General features: G+C 39.0%; 1 protein-coding gene across 3 annotated transcripts in view; it reads left to right on the top strand.

The window, feature by feature from the left end:
* COL14A1 (collagen type XIV alpha 1 chain) overlaps positions 1-12534 on the top strand; it is a 161158-nt gene that overhangs the window by 66329 nt on the left and 82295 nt on the right. For all 3 annotated transcript variants that reach the window (XM_037502239.2, XM_054692006.1, XM_054692008.1), the window contains exons 21-24: positions 328-450; positions 2635-2784; positions 4240-4356; positions 9724-9870. In XM_037502239.2, the coding sequence (XP_037358136.1) occupies positions 328-450; positions 2635-2784; positions 4240-4356; positions 9724-9870 (537 nt within the window). The remainder of the gene's footprint in view (positions 1-327; positions 451-2634; positions 2785-4239; positions 4357-9723; positions 9871-12534) is intronic.

Here is a 12534-nt window from a genome sequence, read left to right as displayed (position 1 = left end):
ACTTTGATAGTGGGACCCAGTGTCATCTGGACAGAAAATTTTAATAAATACTATTCAGTTTAGTTTTACTTAAAATTAACCAAAGAAAAAGGAACCAAAAAAAAAAAAAACAAAAACAATGAATGAACAAAAAAAGTCACCACAAAACAATTATTTACTATATATTTAACGTTTAAGACAACCAAAGATTCTCAAAGTCTTGTTTTTTGTTTTAGCACATTTGTTAAAAATTTTTAACATTATAGAAAGATATCTTAGATTTTGTTAGTGTTGGTCATAAACGTAGATATCACACTAAGCCTCTGTTTTTCCTTCCCTCCAACTCAGTGCCACCATCTGGTCCCCAAAACTTACGGGTCTCAGAAGAATGGTACAACAGGCTGCGCATTACTTGGGATCCCCCACCCTCCCCTGCGAAGGGCTACAGGATCGTCTACAAACCTGTCAGTGGTAAGGAATCCTTTTTAAAAATATGTGGCCATGACTAGGATCTAAAGTGTCTTTTAAGATAAATTAGTTTTTGTTTCGACTTTCTTTGGTTTGAAAAGGTGGGAAGGGCTTCTGACCTGTTTTGAAAAGCTTTATTAGTATGGTCAGTGTGAGGATAGATTTGATCAAAATCATAAAATTAAGACCCCTGCAAAAAAACAAGGGGGCACATTAATAAACAGAATATTCACTCACCCAGGCAAATAACTGCCTAAGGAACAGTCTTGACTCTACAGGAGTAGGAGGCACCTATGACTCAATGACTCTGTAGAGATATATAATAGTCTAACTATTCAAAATCTCTGTTTTGTAATTCTTCTACCTCTTACTAATCTCTTATCAATTGGATGAAAGGGAAAATTTCCTTTACCAACTTCTCTGTCCCATCATTTTAGAAACTCTGTTGAGTATAAAATTCATCAAAGTCCTAAGATTATGATCATGAAAGGATTTTCTATTAACTTTTTAGCCACCTTGATCAGGAGACCCCCTCCCTCCTACCTCCACATAATTATACCCCGAAGGCAAGAGACTCATGCCAATAGGGGCAATTGCGCCCTTGGTTTGTAGGCCAGTGGAGAGGAGCCGTGTGCATCAGCCCCCGTGGTAGTATCATTTCTCGACACTTTGCCCTTCTGTGAAGATTAGGCAGGAGGTTAACATGGGCACTATAAGACTATTAAAAAACTATCTGCCCTCGAAAATGTTAGTCTCACCCTGTTATCTAAGATGTTACAAAAATCTTTATATCACTTTTCAGTCTTTTCTACTGTGTTCCATTATCTGTTGACTGTTGTTTCCAGGTCCATAGTACTCCCACAAATATTCCCACCTCCATGTTTCATCTCTGAGAAGCATGAGCGCGAAATAGCAAGACTAGACGATGGATGCATTAGAATACACTAATCTACTCCAGACTGATTTCTTGGGACCCATCACCTTTTATGGGGTCTCCTTGCTTAATTCTAAGGCCTGTGTTAATTTGCAAGACAGTCTTTCCAAATTTGTTCTTTGGCCCATTTTATATTTATCAAAAATTTCCAGGGGAAAATAGCTTTGTTTTATGTCAGTGATTTCTCAATTAGTACAATTTTGCTGCTCAACAGAAGTATTTTAGATTGTCTCAACTGGCTTTTGGCATCTACTGGGGACAGTTAAGTATCCTACAATTTATAGTCCACTCCCCTCCCCCATCCCAGTGCTCCAGAATCAAAAATTTTCCTGTTTAAATGTCAACAATGCAAGGTTAAGAAATCCTGTCCTAGGTCAAGTTGGAGAACTGTATATGATTATTTGCATTGAGAGCCTGGGGGTGGGAATGTGCTACTGCGAAAACACATATAAAAATATATAAATTTTTAAATATATTGTTGGAAAGAGAGTTCTGAGGTAAATTAGTTAGTATTTAGGAAGTTGTTGCTGATTCAAAGTTCTTAAGGAATGAGCACATCTAGGAAAAGGCAGGAGGTAAATAAATTTGGATAAATTAGCAAGGAATGTTTTTAATGATGCTAACTCAAAAACTCCTTGATACAAGGAGAAAATGTAAAGACTTGAAGAAGCCAGCTAGTCAAGGATCTTGGGATAAGAGTGTCCTCTGATGTGGCGGTGGGAGATTTACAAGGACCTACACCTGCAGGGAGAAAATAAATATTGTACAAAAATGAACAATGATATAAGAAAATTTAAAAATTTAATAAAAAATATCAGAGAACTTGCCATGGTAGCATAAGTGTTGGCTCCCACATGTGATAAGTTACAGCATAGATAGAATTTGCTGCAATTTACATGCCTGCTGGGGACAAAATGGGTGTCTCAGAAAGGTCAATTGAGAGGACTTCTTCAATTTGGCAAGTGCTGGATAGCCTTTGGCCACATAGTGTCTGTTTGTGAAAGCCTCACAATATGGTGGATGGTGGATTATGAACTGAACCAGCTTCTGTGAGTAAGCACCAGAGGAAAAACTATATCTGAGGAGAGGACTGACACCTAAAATAACCTTGGTGGTCAGGTATGCAGGTGTTGGAGCCTGAAGAGACTTAAGTTCAAACCCCAGCCCTGCCATTTGCCCTCTGTATAATAAGTACAATTGGCTTCAGATTTCCCATATTCATTTGTAATTGAAATATACTCTTTCTCCTACAGTGTCTGGCCAGACTCTGGAAACTTTTGTGGGAGCGGACATTAACACCATTCTTATCACCAACCTCCTCAGCGGGATGGACTACAATGTGAAAATATTTGCCTCCCAGGCCTCAGGCTTCAGTGATGCTCTGACAGGAGTGGTGAGAACAAGTAAGATTGATGTCCTGTGTGTGATTCTGCTGTCGTGTTCTCACTGTAACTCAATCCATGCTTGAATTTGGCTGTTGGGATTTTTTTTCCCTCTGCATTTCCCTTTCTGAGTAATGTTCCATGGAAAGAAAGGTATGCTCCTCATTTGGGGCTGTCTTTCAGAGTCCTGGTTGGCAGGTGGCAGGTCAGCACCACACATTCAAATGGACCTGGTGGTAGCATATGGGATTTTTTCCTGGAAAGCCTTTGTTGGCATTTTACAAATTAGATGAAACTTTCCAAGCAGCCTGTAGCCTGACATGGCCAACAAAGTCAGAGTGGGCTGGTGGGGAAATCTTCCTTTTCTCAAAGCCTTAGCCCTATGTCTTATACACACACACACACACACACACACACACACACTCTTATATGCACACATACATGAACACACGCCATCCATAATAGATGCTTGAACCACGCCAAAGACTCACTTCACTACCTTTTCAGGGTCTTCATGCCCTGGCACACCATCTGGGACTTTCCCTGGGCATTTACCACTCCCAAACACCCAGGCACGATGCAATGTTTTCCACACTCCAGCACGTGTTTTCCATATTGCTGACATTTGCTTTAACTTCCCACCACCTGCGTAGCAGATTTAAGTCGACTTACAGAGTTTTTTAAATATTTACTTAAATACTTCTCAAAATCCATAGAATTACTCTAAACAGAAAATCAATATTTTTAATACCTATTCAAGATAATGCCAATGTGATACATAAATGAAAATAGCTGGGCTGTGTGCTTATTGCAACCCTCCTGGCTGTTGTGAAGATCCTTGTTCTGGACTCTACCATAGCTTCAAGTTGATTGCCTGTTGTGCCTCTACAACAGTGACCCCCAGCCCTTCCTTGGGAACACCACAGGACCCTTGTGCTTTTCCCCACCTTCTATGGCCTCTTTCCTTTGTTTCATCTTCATAGTCTTCTCTAGATTGCCCTGTCTGTGCCATTGTTTTCTGTCTCTGTGATTGTTTTATTGGTCTCTTTTCTTCTTACTCTTTGCCTCTAGCTTCTTTCCTCTGCTCCTTCCATCTTCTGTTCCATCCCTCTTCTCATCTTTAATAAATAAGTTGAATATTCCAAATATAGTTTAAAAGACTGAGAGTATTTAAATTGTTTTATGTTCTTGTCTTTAAAGTAAACAATTAAGTGTGTTTATTTGTTCTCTCTCCTCCCAAACAAAATGAAACCTTTCACAATGGCAAATAAATAAATGTATGATATGTGCTGTGATGCAAGTACTTTTTGAAGTCATAGAATAATTCTTTTGTGCACTAGTTAATTGTGGGTTGATGGAGTTCCCATCTTTCTATATGAAACTTTGAGTTAGAATTGTGCATCTTAAAGCTCAGACTTGGGAACATTTGTGTCACTGCCTACAATATGGGATAGTTATGTTTCTCTTTTTTTACAGTGTTTTTGGGTGTGACCAATCTTCAAGCAGACCAGATTCAGATGAACAGCTTGTGTGCTCAGTGGCAGGTGCAGCGTCATGCCACTGCTTACAGAGTAGTTATTGAATCCCTCCAGGGTAAGTGCAACTTGTCTGTGTGTCTTTGCCAAGCACTCCTGCATTGAGCTCTGTGCAAATTACTGTTGACAAACACATTAACATGATACAAGAGCCATCTTCTTGAGGAGGCAGCACTGTGGTTGAATCATGCAGGATATGGAGTCAGATGACTGGTTAGGCCAATTATTTAACCTTCCCAAATCTTGTTTTCTCATCAATGAATGGATATAACCATAGTTTTTGTGGCTCCTGGATAGCAGCAGATTCTAATGGACAGCTTTGAAAAGAAGTGTTAGGGATAGGGAGAGAATGTAGGACTAGCAGTAGGGGAGATGTAGAAATATTTCAACTTAGTTTAACTTAGAGTTTAGTCTTTCCACTTTGGAGTTGGGGAGATTAGGTTGAATTTCCTTAGCCTACAGAGAAATGTCATCACTGCCTTTGAAGTACTTTGCTGAGAGGCTCGCTTTTCCATGGGCAGATGAGTCCCAGTAACCACTGTTTATACTCTAATCTCTCCTGTTGGCACTTCACACTGCCTCCACAGAAAATTCAGTCCTTGCTTCCATGGGGGGTGGGATGCTGGAGACAAACTGGACCCAATGTTCCATGTGATGGAGAAATGCATTATTCCAGGGTGGCCAGTTTCTTAATACCTTAGCCAAAGTCCTACTGTTTGACAGGTAAGTTTTTCCCAGTTTTAAAAAATATATTCCCCATGGGCAGGAGAGGGGAGGTGTCTCAGATGAAGTCAGTGGAGAGGCTTGAACTCTAACAACAACTACTGTCAACTTTCTTCTCTGGGTTTCACTGAAGCTGAGAAAGGATTCTAAATGACTTCTTTCAAGGCTTCATCTGAGGTAATACCTACAAATTTCCAAGGTTTTTGTGGATAAACTGTATAATGCAAGTTTCTTTGTAAATGATATAAAAAGGGACTTAAGCAAGAATGCCAATGTATTGGGTAATAGATTGAAAAGTACAAAATTATCTGGCTTCAGACCCATATAAATCCAGATGTTCAAACAATGTTATTGAGATAAAGTCTTGCACTGTTCTTCTTATCTGCTCTTCTCTGCCTTTGTTCTGTAAGATTCTGTGGATTGGCCCTGTCAGATCCAGAATTACATTTTTTCCAGATTACGGCTTAACCATATTAATTAAAAAAAAAAAAGAACTTTCTGTGTTTCAGTAATTTCAACAAAAGCACAGATACTGAGTCATATCAACCTGGTTTGGGCCACATGCTTCTAAATCTATCATTGAGTTCAAGAGCATGAAATAAACAGACTGGTTGGATCAAGTTACCTCCCTCCCTACTATCTGGAGGGGGTTATTATTCAGTCCTTCCCAAATATAAGGACCAAGTGTGAGGAGGAACATAGTCAAAGAAAGATGAGTTAAATGCAAGCCAGGCAAAAACAACAGATGTCCTCTACCATGTAAATATTATGGCATTTTTTATAGTCAAGAAGAAATTAAAAAAAAACATTACCAGAGGGTTAAGTTCCTCTCAGGATAGACTGAAATAAAATCTGCTTTTGAAACAGTGATCCACTTGCCAGATTAAATTGTAGGCTTTTGGGTAATTGTGGAAAGACCAAAGACAGAGCCTTCTGGTTGGTGTTGGGCAACTCAGAACCTCATGGGAACTTCTATTAGTTCTGTGGATGGTCCAGAGTTCTGTTTCTCTCTCCAGCTGTTTTTGAGTTGACTTGGCACCTGAAGTTAAATATGGTGTTTCCCTTCAAGTTCATGTATTTACATATACAAATACATGGGTCAAAATACTGTATTTCCTCTCTAGCCCCCATAACTTGGTGAATTTCTTTCTTTCCTGTCTTAAGAAGATTCCAAAGAATGGATACCTTGTCTTCTATCTTTAAGTGCTGAAATGTCAACTTTGCAATATCATCCCTTAACAAGGGTAGAAATTGCAGGGACTACCTTATAAAAGACCAAATCCACCACCATCACCCCCCTACCCCCCCCAAAAAAAGATCATATGAAACAAAACCTATTCTCAAGTCTATAATTTTTGAAGGAGTGATACTATGATTGGAGGTCAGTGTAGTTGAGAGACCTAGGGAGTGGATCAATTTATATCATGAAATTCCAATAAAACATTTGGATAGCAGATAGTCTTTGCTTGTGGATCTCGGTAACTGCTGAATGAATGCATAAATAAGACAGTTTTTCCCCCTGTTCCAAAAAATAAATTAACTCCCTGCTTTTGGCACAAGGGCTTGACGATATTAGTCATGATTTGATCAGTTCAAATGTTTTCCTGTAAGGCAAAGTCATTAAACCTGAATCAGCCATGCCAAAAGCAACATGAATTATATCCACCCCCCCCCCATTCATGCAACCAGTTCTTGTTAGTATTGGGAATCAACTGATATGGTTTCCATTTATTTTGAAGGGCCAGCTCCAATTTTCCAATGGTTTCTAGATTTTAAAACTACTGTTTCAGCAGTAAATCCCACTTATATTCTATTGTCAAGGGTCTGTGAAGTGCATGGGGGCCATGAAAAATAAACTAGTTGACAGAAAAGCACATCTCTAGAATTGATTCCTGGAGAGTTTCTGGAAGCTTTTTTGGAGAGAGAAAACTAGGAACCATTATTGGATTTAAGAAATGTCTGTTTTGCAGGTGGTGACAGAAGCTTGCTTGAGGCTCCACAGGGTGGTTAAGGGTCAGAAAGAGGCAGCTATTGTGGGGTTCTGAAACTGGGAACTACAGACTGAACATGAATATCAGGAACACAAAGCATACAGTTTACCAATGTTTTATTGCTTAGTAGATGATAAACTATTCAAGTAGACTTTAATTCATTCTCCACAAATATATTCTAAAGTTTTTATGGTAAAGTTCACTTTAGGAACACTTCAGTATTCACAAATATAAAAATGAATGTAAATTCCATTTAACCAATGACTAATTATATTTTTAAAAATCATTATTTGTCAATAAACAAAATTTCAAATATATATCATGTTTATTCTGATACATTTATACTATAGTATACAAATACAGTTTGAATATATATTAAAATACAGATTGAAATTCAATAGATCTAATTTTAAAATAGGCAAAAATCATAATGTTTCTGCATTTTGTACATTAAAAAACATCTGGTCTGTTTATATATTTTCCATATTTTGTCTTAATAAGCTCCTCTGCACAAACACTAACCATGAAATGATAAGTGTAGTGTATTTAAGTAATACAATTTTGTAACACTGGTTTCTAAATTCCTATAAACAGAGCTACATAAGGCATTGACTAGGAGGATACAAAATGGATCAGGTGAAGATCAATCTGGAAGGGGAGATTTGCATTATTGTTCTTTTGTTATTGCAGTGATTTTCCATTTAATCAATTGCCCATGTGGTAAAAAAATCAACACTTTGCGCCTGTGAGAAATCTATGTGAATCTCCTTAGTCATCAAAGTCACCTACATAGGCAGCTGTGTCTGATGGTGTGGGAAGTACTGAGTCATAAGGAGCCTCTCATCTGAGACTTGCTAATTTTTTTTCAAGTCTTATTGATTTGCCACTAGTTTACACATCTGTATATTTTTGAGGAGAGCAATGTCACACCTCCACATGTGCACTTGTTTCCCTTCCCCTTGACCAGCTCTCCAGAGCCACCCCTGCCAGTTGCCTTCCCTCCCCCAGACCCTTTAGGAATCACCTCATCTGGAAATTAATAAATTTTTCATAGAGTCTAAGACGTATTGTTTTGACAGTTTGTTTTCTTTGGTTATTTATATTCTGCAAATGAATGAGAATCTCAGCTAACAGTCTGTCACTTTCTGACTTATTTCACTGAATATCATCTCAAGATCCATCCATTTTGTCCAGAAAGGCACTTATTTCCTAGATGCTCAGCAGCTCCCAAACTGTTTCATTAGAATACCCATATGATTAACTTACATGTTTCATGGTACATTAATAGAAATTAAAGCAACATTCTCTGAGACTCTGAGCTCTGAATTTAAATTTCAATTCTACTGCTTATTGGGTAATTTACTTCCTTTTCTGGTCTCAGTTTCTTGTCTTCAGACTTAGTGTAATTATAAACATTGTAAGGGTGAAATATCATAAATACTATAAAGTGCTTGTCCCCTGTTGGCTATTATTCTTTGTTATTGTTTACATTAAATACCAAGCACAGAATCTGGCACTTAGTAAGTCCTCAGGAAATGATGAATATAATTAATTCAACTTCCACAGACTCTACCTAAGGAACAACTCTAATTCTCCCAGGATGGCAAAGCAATTTGGATTTGGGATGTGGAAATGAGGAGAAAAGGGGGCACAATGGACTATGGTGAAGGACTGTGGCTGCCTTGGTGGTGGGAGCGTTGGGAAGACATGCATCTAAGTGTTACAGGGCAGCCCCAATACAAAACGGGTTCCCTGACTGTGGGTCCTCACCTGCACGCTTAAAAGGACTTATCAATGCTCTACTGCAGGCACACGCGAAAGGTTAATAAAAGGTTTATTCACAAGGGAAGGGGTAATGAGGAAATGTACAGCTCAGGGAGAAAAGTGGGAGACAAAGTTTGAAATGCATCCTACTCGATCCGCGGATCTGGAATCCCAAATAGCACTCTGAGAGCTGGCTGCAAGCCAGGAGCCGTGAAGCCAGGAGGCGAGCAAGAGAGTGAGAGAGCAAGAGAGTGAGCCCCCCAAGGCCCACGTGTTTGGTTTTTATACCAAACCTGGCTGCTTAACTCCACCCTCAGGTCCCAGCCACCCTCCCTTTGGTGGTGACGGGATTTGTCTTTCCCAATGTCTTGATGGCTTTGGTCTGGAGTGGGGGTGGGGTCCACAAAGCCTGCATGGGATTAGCTCAGGACATCATTTCCCCCTAACATAAGGAGGTGTGACCCTACACCTCTGAATCATATGCACTTTTGTAAAGCAATGTTAGCTCAATTAAAATAAATAAGTAAATTGGCAAAAGACAAGATTGATTCACAAAATATTAAATGCAGTTAGTAAAATTAGTATTTCTAATAATGCCAGTTAAATTCTGGAAAATAAAATAAGATAAAAATGTGCTCACCTCCACACCTGCCCAAGAGATCAATTAAGATGTGTACATATAATTATGTACATTCATAATTCATCATTCATTAGAGGGTTAACCTCAGAAGTCTTTTATTAGTGAATCTCATTTTTGAATATATAAAATGTGGTTTTCAATTATAAAAAAAAATCAGTGGATATGTTAGTTCTTCAGAAAAATGATAGACTATCTCAAACATTCTGGAGTTATCTGATTCGGCAAAGAGTATTAAGTGTTTTAGAAGCAAATTGTCTACTGTTTGTAAATTTTCATATGTGCATGTTTTGTTGTGTTTGCATTATAGATACCCAAAAGCAAGAATCCACTTTGGGGGGAGGCTCAAACAGTCATTGCTTCTATGGACTTCAGCCTGATTCAGAATACAAAATCAGTGTTTATACAAAGCTCCAAGAGATTGAGGGACCCAGTGTGAGCATCATGGAAAAAACACGTGAGTCAACTGTGTTCTCTCCTGATTCCTATCTACATGAGCAAAAATATTATAGGCATTCATCTTGGGTTCAAAGACCTTATTCCATTTAGAAAAATACTGTCTATGAATGCACGGGAATTAATGTAATACAAGTTTTGCTCTTCTTATCCAGTCCCAGAATTCATTGCATTGGATCTACTGATGTCATCTGCACATTTTTTTCCCATTCCCCATATGTTTCACAAGGGACTGTAAGGCCACAGGATGACAGAGTGTTTGGAACAATGACCTATATTGTGATCTATGGTCATAAGGAACATTTGTGGTATGTGGAGTGTGAAATGAAGTATAAGGACTGGGTCCTGACATTAAAACAATGGCATATAAGCATGGCCATTAGGGTGGGCATGGGGCCAAGATGTTTCAACTGGTTGACCTCAGAGTTATTGCCTGCTTAAGACACTCTTGCTCTTTTTCCAAGTTGGCTGCTGATCTGATGCATTGAAAGGAAAGGCAAAGTGTAAAATTAAAACAAAGGACTTTTTACATGTTCTAAGGAGCAAAGAGGGTGTTAACATCTTAGAATGGCTTTTAATCAAGGATTCCTGACCTAAAGGCCATGAACTTTAAAATGACTTGAACTATAGTAAATTTGGGGGTCATTAGTATACTTACATGGTGTTTTGAACTTAAATTTGAAATCTCTGGAATCGGTGGTGGGCACTGGACTTTCTGGGTAGACCCTCTCTCCTGAATCTGACATTTAGAAAGTGTTGGTGCTTAGGTCTCTCAGGTCATCTGGCGCTTCCAGGAAGAAATCACCAACGTGTGACCTACAGAAACAGAAAATGAAAGAACAATAAATCGAATAATCTATTCTTTTCTGAAATGCAGACTTTACTTCATAAAACTGGAATATTTAACACTGTATCACACATGTGTTCACACAACTAAAGTTCACCCATTTAAAGAACTGTGTAGTCATCACTGCAATCCAATTTTAAATATTTCATCAACTCAAAGAGATCTTTAATGCTCAGTCACAGTCCAATCCTCTTACCAACACCCAGCCCTGCCAAATCTTTCTTTTCTTACATGTGCCTTTTCTGAACATTTCATATGAGTGGAAATAAGGAACCGGTAGTCTTTTGCATCTGGTATCTATCACTTAGCTTATGTTTCTGAGGTTAATTCATGTTGTAGAATGTATCTGGAGTTTTGCATATTGGTGATTAGTATTCTGTTTTGTGAATAGAGGAGAGTATCATTATAGGTTATTAGAGGTTTTCTACTGAGCAAGATTTAGAGTCAAACAGACTCAGTTGAGGCCTTTCCAAACATAGTTATCTTGAGTTATAACAGAAGTTATTCACTTATGAGCTACTTTTTTGCTCACTAGTAAAATTCAAGCCTACTCCCTTTCCTCTGTGGGCGGTAGTGATGATCCAATAAGAGAAGCTGTTGAAAAGCTTTTCCACCTGTATATTATTCAACACATCCTTGTTGTCATCATTACTGTTATTACCAACTGGTTGTCAAGGGATCTCACCATAAGACATGTTTTCTTAGCCATACCTTTTAAGTTTTATTGTGTCATTTGAAAATTCAAATCATCTGACAGCACTGGCACACAGTCTGTCTGCTGTAACCAGGGAACTGATGTGTCTTATACACAGCACATGGGCTCTCAGGTTGCTGCTCCTCTAGGTTCAGGTTAAGGTATTTGCTCACACTCATTACCTGCCTGGCGTTGGAAAACATTTGCATTTGGGACCCCTGGTCTAATTCAACTTCCCCTAACCTTAACCCCATAACTGTTAACTTCACGCTGTGAAGCAATCCGCAGCCTCTGCAGCACGAGTTTGATCCCCGGCCAGCCAGAGAGCAAACCACATGGCAAGGCAGACTTCTCCTGGCTCGCCCGCTGCTCCCCTCAGCAGTGTATTTCAGTCAGTCTGCCTGTTCTGTTCCCCACTCAGTCTCTGGTGAATCCTCTCACCCCCCACACCTCTGGCCTGTACCCCAGCTCTTATATGCATAAATAAATCTTTAAAAAAAGAATTTAAGAAAATAATACTTAGGATGTTTAATGAAGCCATAATTTCCTATTGCTTTGCAATGACAATTGATAGGATCTTCGCCTTGCTGATGGAACTATTCCCGGGTCCTTTAACCAAACCTCACTTTTGCTTCTAAGGTAGACTTCTTACCCTTCATCTTTCAGGTTGAACTGAGCTGATACATTGAAACTTCCTAAAGTCCTGCTGTTTGGTCTTCAGAACCAAATTTTTTCTCAATACAGTCTGAGCCGAAGAGGGAGTGAATCAGAGTCCACTGGGGAACACACCTGGGAATGCAGGCTGGGGGTGGGCCATAGCTACTGAACAAGGATTGATGGTCTCTCCTTAGTAAGGCAGAATGGAAATGAAGTTTATTATATATGTGAAAGCAGCTGGAGACTGATCAGAAATAGGTTGGCAGAGTTCCTGCCTTAAATCAGCCCTAGAACCACTTTGTAGTTGACAGTGTGTGTTGATTCCTGCTGTGTAAACCGAATGGTGGCAACATTACATTTCAAGTCTTCAGTCTGAGGTGAGGGGTGGATGGAGCCAGTTTTCAAGGTGGTGGCTGATTTATAGTAGTCACTCAATTCACTAAAGTCTCAAACAAGACAATTGTTAA

Source organism: Talpa occidentalis, unplaced genomic scaffold (genome assembly GCF_014898055.3).
Source record: "Talpa occidentalis isolate TD23 unplaced genomic scaffold, MPIMG_talOcc4v2.1, whole genome shotgun sequence".
NCBI classification, from domain to species: Eukaryota; Metazoa; Chordata; class Mammalia; order Eulipotyphla; family Talpidae; genus Talpa; species Talpa occidentalis.
This window is presented reverse-complemented; position numbering and strand designations above follow the sequence as displayed.